This window comes from Macrobrachium rosenbergii, chromosome 28 (genome assembly GCF_040412425.1).
Source record: "Macrobrachium rosenbergii isolate ZJJX-2024 chromosome 28, ASM4041242v1, whole genome shotgun sequence".
In the NCBI taxonomy this organism is placed as follows: domain Eukaryota; kingdom Metazoa; phylum Arthropoda; class Malacostraca; order Decapoda; family Palaemonidae; genus Macrobrachium; species Macrobrachium rosenbergii.
Window position 1 is genome coordinate 12,207,501 of NC_089768.1, and position 22,500 is coordinate 12,230,000.

The 22,500-nt window shown below is 35.6% G+C and overlaps 1 protein-coding gene across 43 annotated transcripts in view; it reads right to left on the bottom strand.

Moving 5' to 3' along the window:
* LOC136854032 (dystrophin, isoforms A/C/F/G/H-like) overlaps positions 1–22,500 on the bottom strand; it is a 1,916,343-nt gene that overhangs the window by 1,283,195 nt on the left and 610,648 nt on the right. For all 43 annotated transcript variants that reach the window (XM_067130051.1, XM_067130067.1, XM_067130044.1 and 40 more), the window contains one exon: positions 9,317–9,422. In XM_067130051.1, coding sequence (XP_066986152.1) covers positions 9,317–9,422 — 106 coding nt within the window. The remainder of the gene's footprint in view (positions 1–9,316; positions 9,423–22,500) is intronic.

Below are 22,500 nucleotides of genomic sequence, written 5' to 3' on the forward strand. Positions count from 1 at the left end.
AAGGTATTTGTAAGTATAAATGTTATTAACTTAATTAATTCGGCAATACGTGAAAACAAACAGCTCACGTTGTTGCAGAACATGACAATGTAAAAGACTTAGCAGTAAACTCACTGCAATAAGAAGCAGAGCTCCCTCCGATACCAAAAAGGGCTCCAAAACAGCCTCACTCTGTACTTCGAAGTGAGCGCGACGGACTCACAGTGAGACGCATATTAAATAAACTTTTAATTCGCCCAGAGGAAACGCCAGAGAGAGAATTAAACCCGAATGGTTATTCATCAACGTCTGTGACATCCGCTTAAATGGATGGAAATAATTAATTCACACACGAGTGCACGATCAAAAGGCTCCCCTCTCCGCCGTGTTGCTGAATCCTCCGCCTCCAGTAAAAACGTGGAAACAGGAATAAAATCGCTTACAGAACGGCTTAACCTGGAGCAAGTGATAAACAATTGCAATGTTTGCCTCGAGAATACTGAGAAGTCACAAAAATATGCACGTGATTTTGTTTATTAGCTGAAGCCACTGGGAAAGTTCAAAATGAAAAGACGGAGTGCCAAGTACTTTCGTGTATTTCAACACATCTTCGGGGCATAAAGATTTGTTAAATTACACGAAAGTACTGGAGACTCTGTCGTTTCTTCTCGAACTTTTCCTGTGGCTTCAGCTAATAAATTACCTGGAGAAATACATACTTCTGTCAGGAACACGGATAAAAGCAAGATTATTTCAAGAACTGAAGGGTATTCTGGGAAAATTCCATTCTCTTTCCACTAGCGCCAAATGATCTTAAGTATTTTCAAAATACATGCTTCTGTTAGGAAGACAGACAAAAGTAAGAGTATTACAAAAACTGAAAGGTACTCTGGAAGAATTCCATTTTCTTTCCACCAGAGACTAAAGATCTTAAATATCGAAACCTAATATGATCACACATAATACATACGATAATTTAGGAAGTGCAATATCATGCTGTTTCAGTGAAAATCACGGCTGGCTGCAATCTTCTGCTTCTTAAAGGGATTAGGATATGCTATAATGAGTATCTGGATGAAGACTGATACAATTCGTCAACATCTGACCTAATTACCCTACCCGGGATACATTTTCGAGAATTCTGTCAATAAAACAATTAAATATACTGTAGAGGCTCAACAAATAACAAACAAGACTTTAACGGCAAAACAAGGCACCCTCATGTTGAAAACATCAAAAACACCAAATAAGTAACTCAACAATTCAAATACATCTGATCATGCTCATTATTCGCTTATATATATATATATATATATATATATATATATATATATATATATATATATATATATATATATATATATATATATACTGTATGTACTGTAGATATATACACTATATGAACATATTATTTTTATATATATTTGCTTGAGGAGAGAGACAGTTTGGTCTCTGAAATATAGCCTTTATTTTCCACATTTCAGCGCTTCTATGGGCTCCTTATATTTGATATATATATATATATATATATATATATATATATATATATATATATATATATATATATATATAAAATATATATATATATATATATATATATATATATATATATAATAAAATGAACGAATTCATTTTCGTATAATCCATCAATAATTTTAAGGCAAAATAAAAAAAAAACTGAAATGAACGTACCACCTTGAGATCAAGCTACTTCCTCTCTAAATTACGAAGGTGGGTAAGTACGACCCACGAGATGAGTCTCGTAAAAGACGAGCGAATATGGAATAATCATGTCGTCGCCTACCATAATAAAAAGCCTTTAGAAACTGCAAAATGCCTGACAGCAACCGGAGACGGGGAATCGTTAATATTTTAGTGTTTGTGGAGGAGTCCGCGCATACAGGAATCGATGAAATAAACTGGAAATAAAACAAGCCTGGAGACCACTACTCTGCTACAGACGACCTTTTCTTTGGCTATAATTTATGGAATTCTTACAAGAGCCCCCGGAATTTCGCGCTGTTGTTTTATGGAAGGGATGCCGGGACAGGGAAAAATAACGGCCATGCACTGTTCGTCTTTACATACAAAGCAGACTTTTTGATATCATAAATTTGCAAAAATTAAGGAGGGGTGGGGGAGTCGGGGGGCGGTCCACGGATGACAAAATAAACAGGAAAAACATACGAGGAAATGAAAAATCAGCCTAAATTTTATATAGTTTAAACACAATTTCTGATAAAAAAAAAGCTACATTCACATTAACATTTACATGTTGACAGCAATGCAGCTTAAAGCAATACTGAACAAAAACGACATTATCTTAAAAGTAAAATTTACATTTGACAAGGATACTTTTCTCTGTTAAATCGAAAGCGCCACCAAAATTGAAAGCAGCTTTCTTTCCAAGAACCTGTGAAAGACAATAACAGTATACATTGCAGTTTTTTTCTTTCACTCGGTTACGGCAATTGACGTGACCGTTCCCCTGGCAAACTTATTTACCTTTATTTACGGTGAATGTCTGTTTTTCATTCATTTATGCATTAATAAAGGTCACAGTGAGGCGAAGTAGTCTTATGGAATTCATTCTTGAGAATAGATTTATCATGAAGGGTTTTTTTTTTTGCCTGGATTTACGTTCCATTCCGTTCTCAAAGTTTGTGGCAAAATATTGACTTTGAAAATAGTACATATAAAGAAATATCAGCAGGAAAAACTGTTGGTATTTCTTTCTATGTACTATTTTCACTGTCAATTTATTTTGAGAAACGGAATGAAACGTTCCCATTCATGATAAATCTATACTCAAGAATGAATTCCATAAGACTACTTCGCCTCACTGTGACCTTTATTAATGCATACATGAATGAAAAAAACAGACATCCACTATAAATAAATTGCGGAGAGAGGTTGGGGGATGACTACAGAAGGCCTTTGGTTGATCGAAGAGTTAAATTAAAAACTCTAACATGATTAATTGCTAAGCCAAAATATCACGAGTGGAAGATACATGGGATTTCTCACACATGAGATAGAGAGAGAGAGAGAGAGAGAGAGAGAGAGAGAGAGAGAACAGTAACTTATTACTGTTTTCGTTAGTTTTACGCTCATATCATTCAAAAATCAATTAAAAGATTACTGTAGATCCCACTGAGAGAGAGAGAGAGAGAGAGAGAGAGAGAGAGAGAGAGAGATAGACTTTAACCTTCAATTATTTTATTTCTTATTTATACGGTAACATTTATCTGCAAGGAACATTTCCTTGGACTCCTAATATATACCAAAGGATTGGGAAGAAAAGTGGCCATGGTTTACAAACTTTAATCGAGAGACGTAAACGAAATTGAAAAAAGGCGAAAACCAGGAAGCAAAAATAGATTGTATGGATTGTGGATCGAATCTATACAACAAATAGAAGAATGATCGTATACACTAGATTGTGGATCAAAACAAGAGCAACAAATAGATTCTACACACTGGATTGTGGATCGAAACGAGAGCAACAAACAGATCGTATACACTGGATTGTGGATCGAAACGAGAGCAACAAATTACACTGGATTGTGGATCGAAACGAGAGCAACAAACAGATCGTATACACTGGATTGTGGATCGAAACTTTATCGTATACACTGGATTGTGGATCAAACAGCAACAAATTATGGATTGTGGAAAAAAACAAACATCCACTGGATTGTGGAAATAAACAAATTACACTGGATTGTGGATCGAGAGGTTGGGGAACAAACAGATCGGCACTGGATTGTGGATCGAAACGAGTTAAATTAAAAACAACAAACATGATTACTGGATTGTGGATCGAAACTGTGGATCACGAGTGGAAGATCGTATACACTGGATTGTGGATCGAATGAGAGAACAAACAGATTGTATACACTGGATTGTGGATCGAGAGAGAGATCGAGACACTGGAGGATCGAAGAGAGAGATCGTATACACTCGATTGTGGATCGAAACGAGAGAGTACACACTGGAGATCGAAGAGAGAGAACATACACTCGATTGTGGATCGAAACGAGGCAACAAACAGATCGTATACACTGGATTGTGGATCGAAACGTTTTAACAAACAGATCGTATACACTGGATTGTGGATCGAAACGAGGCAAAAATCATTAAAAGATCGTATACACTGGATTGTGGATCGAGATCAACAAACAGATTGAGACTGGATTGTGGATCGAAACGAGGGCAACAAACAGATCGTATACACTGGAGAGAGAGAGAGAAGAAAGAGATCGAGAGACTCGAGTGAGAGAGAGAGAACAAACAGATTGTTGGACTGTGGATCGAACCAAACAGATCGTATACAATTATTTTATTTCTTATTTATGTGGATCGAAACGGTAAAACATCGTTATCTGCAAGAGAACAAACCGATTTACACTGGATTGTGGACTCTAAACAAACAGATATATTGTTGACCAAAGATCGTATACACTGGATTGTGGATCGAAACGAGAAACAAACAGATCGTATGGTTTACACTTCAACAAACATTAATTGTACGTTGTGGATCGACGTAAACAAACAGATTGTCGGTTGAATTGAAGCGAAAGATTGTACACACTGGAATCGAAAGCAACAAACAGATTGTATATGGATGGATTGTGGATCGTAAACTGGATTGTGGATCGAAACGAGAGCAACAAACAGATTGTACACACTGGACTGTGGATCGAAACGAGAGCATACAAACAGATCGTATACACTGGATTGTGGATCGAAACGAGAGCAACAAACAGATCGTATACACTGGATTGTGGATCGAAACGAGAGCAACAAACAGATCGTATACACTGGATTGTGGATCGAAACGAGAGCAACAAACAGATTGTATACACTGGCAACAAACAGATTGAAACTGGACTGTGGATCGAAACAAAACAGATCGTATACACTGAATTGTGGAAACAAATCGTATACACTGGATTGCGGATCGAAACGAAAAGAGAGCAACAAACAGATTGTATTGTGGATCTAAACGAGGGCAACAAACAAATTGTATACACTGGACTGTGGATCGTGGATCGAAAGTTCCTGGATTGCGGATCTAAACGAGAGCAAAAACAATCTTATCTTTGTGGAAGAACAAACACCACTGGAATCGAAACGACAACAAATTCGTATACACTGGATTGTGGATCGGAAAAACAAACAGATCGTATACAACTGGAATCGACCGTTCAGGCAAAATAACAACACCTAATATGAAAAAACTGACCACCAGGCAAAATATTCCATGTAATGACTATAAAATGACCTGCACTCAGTATTTCCGATAATCAAATTAGATTTATGTGCTCCATTCAAAGCCCAATATATAACAAGTTAAACACTATATGCTTAGAATTAAACGGTAAAGTTAAAGTCATAAATATTTGTATACAGAAAAATTGCGGCAAGAATATATAGAAAAATATAAGATTAAGATTTTGATGTCATCAGCAAAAGTTAGGAAATATTGGGAAAAAAAATAACACAAGTCAAAAATACAGTACCATAAATTAAAGCAAAATGACATTTTATTAAAAAATTATACACAAAAGTAGAAAAGCGTTATTTAAACTACTAAAATTTAATACTATTTTCTTTTCTTTTATTATTAAACAAAGATTCCGACGCGACTGACTTCGATCTGTCTGTGAAAAAATAAGAACACGCTCGCATTAAGGTCAGTGAACCAGAGTTCTAAAAATGAACAGTGGTTTCTTAGACAGCTGACAATACAGCTGACTCTCTCGGGAACCATGTTCAAAAAACGAACGTTTAACTGACAGAGATTCTACAATAATATAAAAGCAAGCTGGCGAGTGACCAAATGAAAGACACAAGAGTACAAATGAACAGGAAGAAGATTTATCTCCCTCAGAGGTGGTGCTATAGTACATCAGAACTTTAAAATGAACTGGCGCTAATCTAAAGAAAAGGGGGAAGTTCAGTGAGATAGGTTGAAACACAGATGTGAAGTTTAGAACTGTAACCAACAAAAATAAATAAATATACATATATAAGTATATATAAACACACATATATGTATATATGTATGTATATACAGTATATGTGTATATATATGTATACACTATAAATATACACAAACAAACACACACTTATACACATATACGTATGTATTTATGCAAGTGACTGTGAGTAGATAATCTTAATTAAATTACTTTAGAGAAAAAATAAAAATATTCAATTCTAACATACCCCAATACTCCAAAAGCATTAATCCCCAATACCCATTTTTCTCAGCATTCGATGGAGAGAGAAAAAATAAAGCAAAAAAAAAAATATATAAGCAACCGCCTCGCGCACAGTGGCCAATATAATATGCAAATATGGTCCAGTCAATATCCCATTTAGCTCTATGAAATATAGCCGGCTCACCAGTTTAAGTTACAGTCACTCGCAATTAAGTTTTTAGGGGAAAAAGGACGAATCCGAAGGAAATCTGGTGTGCATTTTTCAATGTTCAAGTCTAAACCAGAATATATAATAGAATAGGAATACAGAATTTAGGCCAAAGGCCTCTGGGCTGCAGTTTTATATTCAAGTCTAAATCAACATTTATAACAGAATAGAACAGAATATAGAATTTAGCCCAAAGGCCAACCGCTGAGACCTATGAGGTTATTCAAGACTGAAACTGACAGTAAAAAAGGTCTGAAAGGTTAACATGAGGAAAACCTCGTGGTTGCACTGTGAATCAATTGTTAGGAGAGGGTGGAGAGTAAGATGGAAGATAGAGAATATGAACGGAGGTACAATAAAAGGAATGAAAGGGGTTCCAGGCAGGGACCGAAGGGACGCTGCAAAGAACCTTAGGTTATGCCTGCAGTGCACCGCATGAAGTACACTGACGGCACTAACACCCCTAAGGGGAAATGAAGATATATAGAGAGTCTCTAATGGTGCATCATTAATCAACTGTTTTGGATTTTTTATCAATACCATAAGTATAATTATTGCGTCTTGCGTTTTAGTTCTGATCTAATTTTCTCTAAAGGCTTGTGGCATCGTGTCTGTGAGTGGCATTTTCTCGGTATAGAATTTTTATCATCGGATATCAAGTGGACTCCAGGTAATGAAAGACTCCTATAAATTTTCACGTACAAAAATAGCGACACACGCTATAGGAACTTTTCGTTTAACAAAATGTTAACCTAATGAATCCAAGGAAATACGAATATTATTTTTAAAACAAATTCTAGCGCTGTATTTGAAAAAATAATAATAATAATTTTTTTTTTTCCCAAATAACGGATCCACAAAAATTTATATATACATATATATATATATATATATATATATATATATATATATATATATATATATATATATATATATATAAAGACAGACATACACACATATATATATATATATAATGGTGAAACACTTGTAAAAAAATTAATATAAAAATCCTCTTAAATCTTTTTGTGTGTTATATGGGTTCAGCGACCTCGCATCAAGAAAGACTAACCAAAGGAGAATTTTTATAAAGACGAATTCATAGTAATAGAAACCCAAACAATATACTTTAGGAAACCAACTCGAGAATGAAAGATCCAGTCCAATTCTTGTCAAACTGGGTACAATCTACGTTACAAAGTAATTCTTGCCGATGACACATCCCCAGATAACTGTCCTGCTCTGAGGTCCATACTGTACTTAATATACGACACCAAAAAGAATCTAGTTAACAATTCAGTACATCCAACACTTTTAATTGTTTTTTTATGAGTTTTAAAAATGTCTTTCCAAAGACGATCTAAGCCGGTGAATGATTGACAGGGTTTTTACAAAACGAACTTTGCTTATAATTATAGGTCGGCTAATACAAGATAACGTAATTAACAGGTATACAAAAATCCAGGAAGGAGCCTTTCAAATTATTGCGACACTTTTTCGAATCTGAAAACCGGCGATTCGATATAAAGATTCAGAACGATCAAGGGAAACGCGAAACAACAATCAAGCGAAAATGTAATCCCGGGAAAAAAGAAACAACGCCCAAGCAAAAATTTAATCCCGGAAAAAAAAAGAAACAACACCCAAGCGAAAATGTAATCCAGGGAAAAAGGAAACAACAATCAAGCGAAAATGTAATCCCTGGAAAAAAGAAACAACACCCAAGCGAAAATGTAATCCCAAAAAAAACTCCCAAGCGAAAATGTAATCCGGAAAAAAAACAACACCCAAGAGAAAATGTAATCCCGGGAAAAAGAAACAACACTCAAGCAAAAATGTAATCCCGGGAAAAAAGAAACAACACCCAAGTGAAAATGTAATCCCAAACACAAACATTACAAAATAACTTCAAATTCTTGTATTAGTCATAAACGAATGCGCAAAGATTATCGCGGGCCAATGAATGATTAAGTAACTTCATTATCATCACTGCCACACGCGAACAATATAAAATGAAAAAAAAAAAAAAAATACACACACACAAACACAAAGCATTTCAGAATTTCCTTTGAAGGTCTCTTTCCACAAAGCAGCGGTTCCATCACGCAAATAATCAACAGTGTTTTTTTTTTTTTTTATTTCGGGCAAAGGCCGGAGCGATACTTTCCAATTAAACTATTTTGCCATTATAACAAATGGGCCAATAGAAATTCAGCTGTGAGGTTAATGGGAGGTCGTTTACTCTCCAATCTACGCATATCAATTAGAAAGCAAATGTTATATATTATAATGAAGGTAAAGTAGGGCAGATATAAATTAAAAACTGTACACACCAACGCACATTCTAATATGGTGTATATATATATATATATATATATATATATATATATATATATATATATATATATATATATATATATATATATAACATTATATGTATATATTTATGTATACACATATATAACATTATATGTATATATATAGACACATACACACACACACATACATATATATATATATATATATATATATATATATATATATATATATATATATATATATATATACACACACACATATATACATATTTATATATTTATATAATATAGATTTAAACAAATATAAATTATATAAATATATAATTTTACAAGTATATAAATATATATATATATATATATATATATATATATATAAATATATATATATATATATATATATATGTATTTATACATATATATATACACACACATACACACAAACACAACCATAAAGAATTGTCAAAAACAGACACCCAAACTTACATGTGAAAACTCAGCAAACATGAACGGAGCGAAAGCATGAAACAGTACCTGGAAAAGTCATTGCGTCCCTGTACAAACACAAGAAAGCATTCTGAACTTACCTTTCTGGTGCAGCTGCGTGCGGGAAGCATCGTCTTTGAGGCTGTCAGCCGAAGCCACCAATTCGTCCAGCTGAGGCTTCTTCCCTTCCAGTTCGCGGAGGACACTCTGAAAGACACAACAGAAAAAAGTGTTATCAGGATACGATCGTCACAATGAATGCTAGTGGTAAGTATCCCGGTACAGCCATTGTGCCTGGATGTATCAACATGAACAAATCAATACAAACACAAACACACATTTTATATATATCTGTATATATACGTATATATATATATATATATATATATATATATATATATACACATATACTAGTTTCTATGTATGTGTATATGCATAAACGTATATATTTACATATCTAAATATATATTAAATATATATTTATAAATATATACATATATATATATATATATATATATATATATATATATATATATATATATATATGCAAATGTCAAATATAAGGAGCCCATAAAAACGCCAAAATGTGGAAATTAAAGGCTATATTTCAGAGACCAGACTGTCTCTCTCCTCAGGCAAGCGTGTGTGTATATATATACTGCATATATATATATATATATATATATATATATATATATATATATATATATATATATATATATATATATATATCGAACACATATATACACACACACAGACTCAACATCCCTTGAATAATAATTCCCAAAAGTCAAGGAAAAGTACACAGTTGCCTGACAACCCGTACAGACGGGTCAATTCCAATTTTTCAAAACAAGGCAGCAAGAGAGAAGAGAGCAAACGGCAACGCAGAAAACCTATATAAATCAACCAAACACAATTTCCCCGTTGCACGGACGCAATATTTGTATCCTGGCCAAGCTAGACATTGACAGCATTATTACTCCTAACTACCAATTGGAAAGAGCTGTATTATTTGTTTCCCAACTCTGAAAATTCCCATGCGAACCAGGAACTGGAACTGGAATGTGGCATTTAGGCCAAAGGCCAAGCGCTGGGACCTATGAGGTCATTCAGCGCTGAAAGGGAAACTGACAGTAAGAAGTGTTAAAAGGCGTAACAAGAGTAAAACCTCGCAGTTGCACCGTGAAACAACTGTCAGAGTGGAAGGTCAGACAGAAGGAAGAGAATAAGAACGGAGGTACGGTAAAAGGAATGAAAGAGGTTGCAGCTAGTCGCCGAAGGGATGCTGCAAAGACCCTTTCAAGTTATGCCTACAGTACACCGCGTGGGGTTCGCTGACGGCGCTACCCTCATACGGAGCCATGCAAACCAGGTTTGTACGCTCCTTAAAAAAAAAAAAAAAAAAAAAAAAAAAAAAAAAAGGCCAATGAATTAAACTCCTAATATCCGGCCTTGTGTCGAAAACCTTTGCACAGCCGTTTGATCCGTGAACAGGAAATATTATACTCCATATCCACACAAAGGAAGTTTTGCGCGTAACTTTAATTTCAGTCATAAAAGCTGTTAGGTTGATACTAATGATATTCGCGTTTTTCACTTTACATAGCCAAGTGTTTACTTACAAAATATTATGATTACGAAATGAGATGATGAAAGAGCGGAACGATATAGGCTACATCATTTTACAAAACGGTCGCTCATATTTTTATATTATTGGACCATGATTCTATGCATATTACGATAACTTTTAAATAACTAACACCATACTAAGCCTTAATAAATAGCTATGCACATTATATTTTTTGCATTTCTTTTCTGAAAGAATCGCAAACTTCCGTCTAATGCAAAAACCAAGCAGCACTTTGTAGAATAAAAAATAATTCTTTGATGCAGAAAACATCAACATTCATTATTTCACAGGTCCAAAACAGCAGCAGCAATAATACTCATAATCATATTCACTGTCCTGATAAAAACTGTTTCCTCCTTAATTCACAACACATCAATCACTGAATCGTGCATCAAGAGAGAACATAACAATTAGCGACACGTGTTTCCTCCACAACACCGACGAAAATATTATTAATAAGCTGCTACGTTTTAGCATCAAACAAAAATCAACATTTTCATGAGGCTTACTAAGAGACTCTGGGCCGACCTTACCGGAAGTCTTTAATATATATATATATATATATATATATATATATATATATATATATATATATATATATATATATATATATATATATATATATATATATATATATATATATATATATATATATATATATATATATATATATATAATTATATATATATATATATATATATATATTAATAAATGTAAAATTCAGTATAACATCCCAAACTTTGGTAACAAACAATAAAACGGTAATATACGTAAAAATAGAATTAGCAGTAAGAACTTACTTTATACAGGAAGCAAATACCATACAAACAGAATATTTTTATATGTTCCAGATAATTTAGAAGCCAGAAAACGCTTAATTCTTCCACTTGAGAACCTTGACAATAAAAACATTCTCCCACGAGGGACATTTTGCTAAAGCAGAGTGGATGGATGCAAGATGACAATACTCAACGTAGCAGAAAGGAGAGAGAGAGAGAATGCTGACGACAAATTCTTCGATGAACACATTTTCCTATGCTGCCTCTATTAAAAAATTTATTTCCTTTAAACTCTTCAAAGTCTCGAAAGAAAAATGGGGTGACCATAAATGAGATAAAAAAAATACGGTAAATAAATGTTAAATAATTTGTGTGATACTTGTAACTATAAAGTACATTTTATGTTCGTTTAAGTCTGTAAGAAAGAGAGAGAGAGAGAGAGACTCTGACGACAATCTATGTGATACTTGTAACAATACAGTACATTTTACGTTCACATAAGTCTGTACGAGAGAGAGAGAGAGAGAGAGAGAGAGAGAGAGAGAGAGAGAGAGAGAGAGAGAGAGAGAGAAATTCTGACGACAAATCTCAACAGAAAAGGAAACAGTTCTTGAGCCTTCTGAAAACTCTACCAATACCTGCGACATCATGAAAATAGATGATCAAGGTCTACAATAGACAGTATCTAATTACAGCAGTCGATTTCCCGTCACTTCCTCCACTCTCATGCCATAATAACTCCGACTCCGGGAGATTATTAATGTAACCCTTCTCCTTCCCTTCCTCTCACCCCTAACCTAACACCTAGTGAGGTGATGAGTTAATTCACGCCTAATTTCATGGGAAACATTGGGAGTACTATACCCTCATGGGATGAATAACTCTTATAAGACAGAATTCTGTTGTAATAATAATAATAATAATAATAATAATAATAATAATAATAATAATAATAATAATAATAATATAATGGCAATACCATGGGACACCAGAGCAGATGAGAAAGAAAGAGAGAAAATTGATAAGTATCAAGACCTGAAAATCGAAATAAGAAGGATATGGGATATGCCAGTGGAAATTGTACCCATAATCACAGGAACACTAGGCACGATCCCAAGATCCCTGGAAAGGAACCTGGAAAAACTAGATGCCGAAGTAGCTCCAGGACTCATGCAAAAAGTGTGCTACCAGAAACAGCGCACATAGTGAGAAAATGATGGATTCCTAAGGAGGCAGGATGCAACCAGGAACCCCACTCTATAAAAACCACCCAGTCGAATAGGATGACTGTGATAGACAAAAAATAAATAAATACAAAATAAAAACAAATAATACGGTAATAATAATAACTGTACAGAAGGATATTTAACGTTACTGATATCAAATAGACGGTTAGATCATTGGAATTTGAATATAAGATTTAGGCCAAAGGCCAAGCACTGGGACCTATGAGGCCATTCAGCGCTGGAAGGGAAATGGGCAGCAAAAAGGTTTGAAGGTGTAACTGGAGGAAAACCTCGCAGTTGCATCATGAATCAAGTGTCAGAGACGATGGGAAGTACGATGGAGGAAAGAAAAATGGACTGAGGTACAGTAAAAGTCATGGAGGGGTTGCAGCTAGGGGTCGAAGGGACGTTGCAAGGAACCTTAGGTAATGCCTACAGTGCACCGCTTGAGGTGCACTGAAGGCCCTATTCCCCTACGGAAAACGGTTAGATGGTGAAATAACTAAGGACCCCAAAAATGACGTGGCAACAATAAACTTAAAAAAAATATGTAAAACATGAAACTGCAAGAGCAGGGACGGAGTACATGCAACTTTGCTACAAAGAAAAAACAAGATATATAAAAGCACTTGTACAAAATACGTTACGTAATTTTATTTCATAGCCCAGAACAGACTGAGGGTACCTGGCGAAAAAAAAGAAGTGTGTGGTGCGACACCGAAGGAAATGGTAGATCGTCTTCTTAAATGAAGGAAGGATATAGGAATCAAGGAAAAAGGAAGAAGGCAGAGTCACCGATAGCTTGGCGGCAGAGGGAAGGAAACAAATACCGACCCACCCTAAAAAAAAAAAAAAAAAAAAAAAAAAAATCCGGAAACGCATATCCCTAAAACATGCATAAAAGACATGGAAAAAATCCTGAAATTACTTTAGAAAAGACATACAAAGAAGGGTCGCACAAAAGGTTCAGACATATTTTACCTTCAACAAATCTGAAAATGATATTCCTCAAAAACAAAAATGATTTAACTTCGAAAAACCGAAAATACCCGATCTTGAAAACCCAAGAATTGGGTAATAATTAATCCAATGTTAATTTGGATACGGTCGCGTGAGAGAAAAATAGCCTGAAACCTGGCAAACCGCAGAAATCAAATGAAATTAACTAAATGACATTAACTGAAATTGTTTGTGTATTTACTGGTGTCGCAGATCAATTTAAAAGGATCACAACTTTCATAATCGAGGTGTCATGAAAAAGTGCGTAATATAAAACTTAACATGAAATTGAAACGAAAATAGAAAAAAATATAAAGAGGACTGAAGAAAACAAATGAATGAAGAATGATGTGGTCATGCTGCTGAGGAGAAAAAATGGGATAATAATCAAAATGCAAACACGCCTTCCCAGAACTTCCAAAGCGCTGATGGCAATAATAAAACCACTTTATTCACAAAAACAGGAAGGGAATAGGGCGAGCTGGCAGTTGAAAGGACTAAATGAAGGGCAGGAAAAACTTTTTTTTTTTTTTATCGAAAGCACTTAAAGCTATGGACCCTATTCACTGACGACGAACCCTGACTGCATTTTAAAATGCCGTGCATAGCATCTGTCCATTGTACAGATGGTGACCACTCTAGATAGTGTAAATCCACGACAATCAACTATTCTTCAGACCAACAGCAATAGATAAACTTGATATATCAGTATGAAAGCATGAAATACATCATGCATTTGCAGAACGGAAGGATATCGACTTGTTCTTTGCGAGTGAACTGACTTGTGACTTTAAAAATCTTTCAAATTGATGAGTAAAGTATATCTTAGTTTAACCAGACCACTGAGCTGACTAGCAGCTCTCCTAGGGCTGGCCCGAAGGGTTAGATTTAATTTACGTGGCTAAGAAACAACTGGTTACCTAGCAACGGGACCTACAGCTTACTGAGGAATCCGAACCACATTATGACGAGAAATAAATTCCTCTAATTCTTCACTGACCGGTCGGAGAGTCGAACGCTGGGCCAACAGCGTGCTAGCCGAGAGATCTACCCACCCCTCCAATGAAGAACTATAAATTAATGAGTAAAAAGCCTCAATAATGTAAATGTGAGACTGTATTTTTACAAAATACAACAAGGATAAAACACGGCAGTTGGCTGAAGAGGACCGTTGTGCAAACGGTCGAAAGCTCACCTGTTTTATCCTTTTTGTCTTTTGGAAAAAAAGTCTCTCATTTACATTATGGTGGCTTTTTACTCATTACTTCCGATCACAATATAGTGATGCACCAAAGATAACCTTTAAATTTCCGTGGACAAACATGAAATATGGGTAACAGCCCTGCATAAGAGACAAGAAACCTATTTTTATCTCACGATATGTTCTGTTATAACTAAATTATTTAAAGCACACGAACCTTCGGCTTCTGTTTCACGCAAGCGTACAAGCTGAGCAGACATAATGCGAGCATTGAATCTGTAAACAACCCATGAAGCTAATGGATTCATTTAATTACTACGACAGCGTTTCAACAGTTACTGACAAGAGCCGACACAAAAAAAAAAAAAAAGGAGAGACAAAAGCGCGAAGTTTCTGCAATGTATCTGTATATATCAACTTTAATCTGGAACTGATACTGACAGGGCAAATCTCACTAATTCTCTCTCTCTCTCTCTCTCGTTCCTCTTCTCTTTTGTGAAACTACTATAAAACGGACGCACAACAACGAATCATATGTCCATTTAGCATGTGGGTGAGCTTTCTATCTCTCTCTCTCTCTCCGGAAGGTTGCATGATAGACATGGGGAGTAGATGAATTACTGCCTGTGCATATAGCATGTGTACAGCACGTGACCTGCAAGAACCATCATCCCTTACAAGTCTCCCCTTGTCCGAGCTGACGACGAGAGAGAGAGAGAGAGAGAGAGAGAGAGAGAGAGAGAGAGAGAGAGAGAGAGAGAGAGAGAGGGGGGGAAGGGGAAGCAGAGAATGTATTTTAACGATCGAACAGGAACAACGGTCATCCAACGATCTGAGGGAAACGTCACCTTAAGCTCAACACCACTTGCACTGCAAAACAGGAAACAAACAAGACGAAATCTAATAGACAAACAGGTGTATTTACGCACAAATGTTCTGCCTAATCTACATAATACATTTTTTCAATACATGAGCGACGGGGGAACGTAGGATTAGACGAATTTATTGCTAGAAGCAGTGCTTACAATCCTGGGGGTCAAATCACAATGAAGCCATACACGGCAGACGTATGAGCCTCCATAATAAGAGTGATACTGACGGAGCGAGCTTTCATACTGCCCTCCCCTGCTAATGTCATTTAAACTACTCGGCTCTACACCCATGAAAGAAGTACGTAAGCTCTACCATGTAACTGCCCGACCGCGGCTGAATGGAGAACTGATCACTACATTGTACAAAACAATGTAATTCAGTTGTAGCGTCCGGATTGCAGCGGCTTTCCTTTTCTCGATCTTCCATACACACCAACACCCAAACTATCGATACTACGGGATACAATGTTTCACATGAAAACGGTATTAAACAGAGATGAGGGCTTCTATGACTTAACATCGATACTTCGACCATTACCGCGCGTCGCAATGACGGTTATATAGACCTATTTTCAAAACAACCGACAAATTTCCATGAGTAATACACTGGCTTCTAAATTCATAATCTGCTGAAGCCCTTGATGCAAAGAACAATGGAAAAATCTGCAAGACAAGTCACTAAACGAAAAGACAGACACGCGTAAAAGATATTGATCCATTCCTCTCTAGCAGGTATGTCACAAAAGGTTCATGCGATCCAAGTTCACCCTTTGCTATACCGCACCACCTCCTCCTTGCATTCAGATTGAAACCCTTTATTCCTTTAACCTGTTCCTTGAATACTCACCCCACTCACCACTGAACTTCTGTTTTACAGGTATAAATACATTTGGATACTCCATTTGCTATCAAGAGGACATTCCTGAGTCTATTTACATATTCCTTAATTTCAACATTTTCATGCCCCAGCACGGTATTTGGACTATGCAGGCTACTTATTACCTAAAATAATCGCCTACTTTCATTTTTCCGTTTTCTTGTACCTTTAAAATTCCAGCATTTACCTCCTTTCAAACACACTTACTATTACCTGCGTAACAGAAAGGTCGTCTAGTCTCCATGACTTTAAAATCAATTAATTCTCAAATACGTACCGAATTTAGCCAATTCTGATCATTAATTCCAAAACTATTTCTATCTTATCTCGGTCCTGTGTTTCCTCTTTTCCCTGAAGACAGAAAACCTGACGGTGACATTCACTTCGCTTTTCATTTTTTCGCATTACATTTTCACATTAAACGTTTCTAATTGTCACTTAAACTACATTCTCCATTAGGACCTTACCTTACTTCACGCAGTCTCCATTTATAAACTCCCTATAAATAGACTCACACCTACTTTCATTCCAGATCATTTCCCTTGCCGAGAACTGTCAGACACGCTTCAAGTTGAGGTTGAAAACTTGGAATCACAATTAAACCAACCGCTTTCCACACACTGCAGGCCTTACTGTCTGTCGCACTGTAAATTTGTTAAAAACATGAAACTCTCCCTCTCTCTCATTATTATGTATATATATACATACATATATGTATACAGTATATATGTATATGTATATATATATATATATATATAATATATACACAGTATATATAATATATATGTGTATATAGTTATTACTTTATTCGTGACCTTTTCAATCTCTCTAATACTGATTTACACAAAACATTACATATGTGTATATAATATATGTGTGTATATATATATATAAATATGTACTGTATATATATGTGTATATATATATATAAATATGTGTGTGTGTGAGTGTGTGTGTTCACAAGTTAGAAATAATGCGACTAAGTCACCTAATACTTTCGATTAGCTCTTTCGAATCTCAGCAATAATTACTCATTCCTTATTAAAAAAAAAAAAAGTTACAAATTCACACTTCATGAACATTTAGGAGGTACTAGCCCGTATCTATCTACATGTTGTCAGAGCAGTCAACTAACTACCAGATGCATTATTCACATCTTAATTAGAATAAAGTACAGTAGATTTTCCAGGGAATTAGTCTAATCGCCCTTCCCTCCACGGCAGGATCGATATCCGTGCTCTTGTTAATAGGGCAAGGATAATACCCATTTAACCACGGGGCCATTTCCCTCTCCCCAACTTTCCCCCCTCGCTGCGCTACTGTTCATGTATGTATACACAGTGATATACTGTGTATGTATATATATATATATATATATATATATATATATATATATATATATAATATATATATTATATATGTGATTATATATATATATATATATATGTATATATATATATATATATATATATATATATATATATATATATATATATATATATATACACACACACACACACCCATTTTTGGAAGGGAAGCGCCACGGGAGTAAAGCCTTCCCATTTTCAAGAAGTCTTTAAGGATGAGGATACCAGCTCACCCCCTTTTTTACTGACCCCAGCATATGCTGGTACTCATTCACTGCCGGATGGATTGGTATGTGAGAAAGGGAGGACGAGGAGGAGGAGGAGGTGAACTGGGAAGAATTAACTTTAATTGATTGCATCTTCCAATGGTAGGCGGTTTACGAAGTGGGTAATGTTATAGGTCTTTTCTACCCATGTGGTTTAATCCTTGATCCACCTAATAAATTATGAATGTGGCACCAACTACTGCTCTTTTTTCTTACCTCCAGAGGCATCATCGTAGAAATAAATGGCCTAATTTACAAAAAAAAAAAATAATAATAAATTGCGTATGTATATACTTCGTTTTAACGTGCTTTTTCCCATTTTTTATATGGGGTAAGCCCGATGCCTTCTTTTGAAGGACTTTGATTTGGCGTTGGGGTAGGCCGTAGCTTCGATCGGCTGCCCTGCCTGACATCGCTTAGACCCCGGTAGCGAATGTGTACATGTATCGTACCAAATCCCCAGCTCCGTTTCTCCCAGCAGCGAGGAGAACTGAGCGGTTAGGTCGACAGTTCGAGAAGTGTGAGGTGTCTGTTATGTTTTTTTTTTAGAAGATGTTGGAGTGGCTTTGTTTATGTGTTTTAGTCTGTAACACCCAATTGCTTTCAGCAAACCTATCCGTTATACACTTCCATGAAAAACCGTTGCGTATTTATACTGTATACACTTTCATGAAACGCCGTAGCGTATGTATGTATACTTTTATGAAAAACCGTTGCGTATGTTTATACACTTTCACGAAAAACTGTTGCGTATGTATATACAGTTTCAATATAAACCGTTGCGTATGTATATACTGTTTCAGTATAAACCGTTGCGTATGTATGTACACTTTCAATATAAACCGTTGCGTATGTATATACAGTTTCAATATAAACCGTTGCGTTTGTATATTCAGTTTCAGTATAAACCGTTGCTTATGTATATACAGTTTCAATATAAACCGTTGCGTATGTATATACAGTTTCAATACAAACCTTGCGTATGTATATACAGTTTCAGTATAAACCGTTGCGTATGTATATACAGTTTCAATATAAACCATTGCACATGCATATACACTTTCATGAAAAACCCGCTACTTGTGTTCCTCTAAAAAAATATAAGGTGGGGAATCTACTACTCGCAGAAAAGTTGAAAGAAACAAGAACAGAAGTAATAAAACAAAAACAAAAAAAAAACAATAAAATAACAAGAATAATCGGAATCTGAAAAAGGAGGGGGCCATAATTTGCATGTATTACGTCCTGTTACCAACGTTCCAGTGTCATGAATAATGCAGAAATGCAGCATAAATTCGACCGAATCGCATTTTCAGAGCCGAATGGATGGATCGTCTGGCGATCGATCTGCGAAAACGATCTCCAAAGGGTCATAAGTTTGCCTCTTCAGGATCCAGTATCGGATTTACCTACAGAAAAGAGAGAAAAAGACTACGTTCACCTTTGAAGCCACTTGATGTACTGCAACAATCGTTTACTAACTCCATACAAACCCCGGTCCACTCAATAAGTGTATCTCGTCTGTAATATCAAACGACTGCAAGACTACGTGATATTATTTCTTTTAATAAGAGACAGGATGTGTGTCCTCAATTTCAAATCCTCCATTTACCTATATTGGAGCATCTGCATCCCTAAAACGGTATATGGTTTGATAAACAGCAACTGCATAGCATAATATGGCTCTGACATTTACTTATATGTTAACAATTCATGTCTCTCTCTCTCTCTCTCTCTCTCTCTCTCTCTCTCTCTCTCTCTCTCTCTCTCTCTCTCTCTCTCTGGCCACAAATACCTTAAGTTCTAGTTGCGTAAACAATTTGCTTCCGGGATTTCCAAAGCAGTTGTTGCGAAAGTCGAAAGGTGGGTAGTTTTAATGGTTCATAAATTATGCACTTAAGAAAAACCTTAAAGGTAAGAGCTAGACAATAAAAATTTTTGCACAATTCTTACTACCCAGCCTCAAATGAGATTATCTGGAGGTCATTTTAAAAGATTTATACAATACTGATGGAAAATTTTGAAGCATTTTTCTACCGCTTATAATAATGTTGCGTCAAAAAAAAGTCGACTGCGTAGGAACCCCTTAAAAAGTCCCCCTTACTTTGATACCTCTATGAATGACCTTTCCTTGTATTTCAAACTTACATTTATTGCCTATTCACAAGCTTACCAATAACGATTCCTATTTCTTTATATTCCTTCTTGTACAAGCAATCTGGAAGTAATGGTGGCGCTCACGACCATAGTCACACCGTTCTTAATATTCTAAGATTATAAGCGCAAGTAGTGCCGAGATATAACGACTTAAATCACTATTTTAATTTCAGTTAAGTGACATAAGATACATTCAGCGTTCTTAATACACTATTATTATTATTATTGTTATCATTATTAGTATTATTATTATTTTTCAGAAAGTGAAACCTATTCAGATGAAACAAGCGAACAGGGCCACTGACCTGAAGTTCAAGCTTCCAAAGAATACGGTGTTCATTAGGAAGAAGAGGAAGAATAAATGCAATACAGAAAGAAGAGATCCCACTTATTATAAAAGAGAAAAAAATAAATTAATAAATTAAAACATAAATAAAAATGTATTAAAATGCAAGGAGAATAGTATTAGGGTAGTAATGCACTACATTTTCGCTTGAACTTCTGCAGTTCCAATTGCACGACATCCTCCGGGGCTGTTCCACAGTCCAACGGTGTGAGGAACAAAGGACCTCTGGAACTGAGAAGTTCGACAGCGAGGCACATTTACTACATAGTGGTGCTGTTGTTCAGCGAATCTGGCTGCTCTCGACAGATAAAGGGGATCAGGGATCAAAGTGAAAGATAAAAACAACAAAAAGAGACCATCCGTCGATGGTCCAAATCATAACTACTACTCTTAGGAAACCTCTATTTTCTGAACTTCATTACAATCATAATAATCACTTTATTCCAGGGGATGGCAAAGCCCTAACTGAGTTTTATTTTTCCGAGGTTAAGCGTATCACTGATCTTTCTCTCCTATTTTTCCTGAGGTCAGCAACTCTACCAGCTTTTCACTAAGCAAATGATATTATGAAGATTTTTTCTGCGGTTAATGGCATTGCTGCTATTATTCATTTCCACGTTTAATGACATGACCTACACTGATATCTCATTTTATTTTTCGGGTCAACAACATCACTGATTTTTTTTTTTTTGAGGGGTGGTTGGGAAGGGCAGTGACACCCATGATATTTTTTCCAAGGTTAATAACATTATCGACTTCATTTCTTACTGAAGTATAAATACCCCTCTTTTGTCAAGTGCTCTTGTCGTAGGTTTAAAATAAAAACCCAACCTTCTTTAAAGGAGAGTAAAATTTCCAGCGGTCTCTTGAATCCGATATTAGCTGATTAGCATAATTACCTTTTTACCCAAGTCAGTGCCTTGATCATCGATTCATTTTAATTTTCTTTTCCCGAGCTCACCGACATTATTAGTATCATTATTAACTGCCTACTCTATGGTCAGCGACGAAATTACTGAACCCAATTTTCTAATGTTTTCCGAAGTGGAGAACATCTCCATACAAATGTCTTTCAGGAAATATGAAAGGCGTTCCTTACAGAGTGAAACAACGACCGACAAAAAATCTATGCAACAATATTTTCTCAAAATAAAAACACGGCAAAGATTGTTATTTCTGTAATGTTAGGGACGCTATAAAATAAATACAATATGCGCCGAAACGAGTTTTCTGTACAACGTATAATCAAGGCAACCGAAAATAGATCTATCTTTCGGCTGTCTCGGTATAATACTATAAGAGCCACGGCCCATGAAACTTTAACTTTAACCACGGCATGGTGGTGGCCTATCCTTTATAGTTGCCAGAAGCACGAGTATGGCTAACTTTAACCTTAAATAAAATAAAAAACTGCTGAGGCTAGAGGGCTGTAATTTGGTATGTTTGATGATTGGAAGGTGGATGATCAACATACCAATTTGCATCCCTCTAACCTCAGTAGTTTTTAAGATCTAGAAAAAGTGCGGACGGACAGACAAAGCCGCCTAAATAGCTTTCTTTTA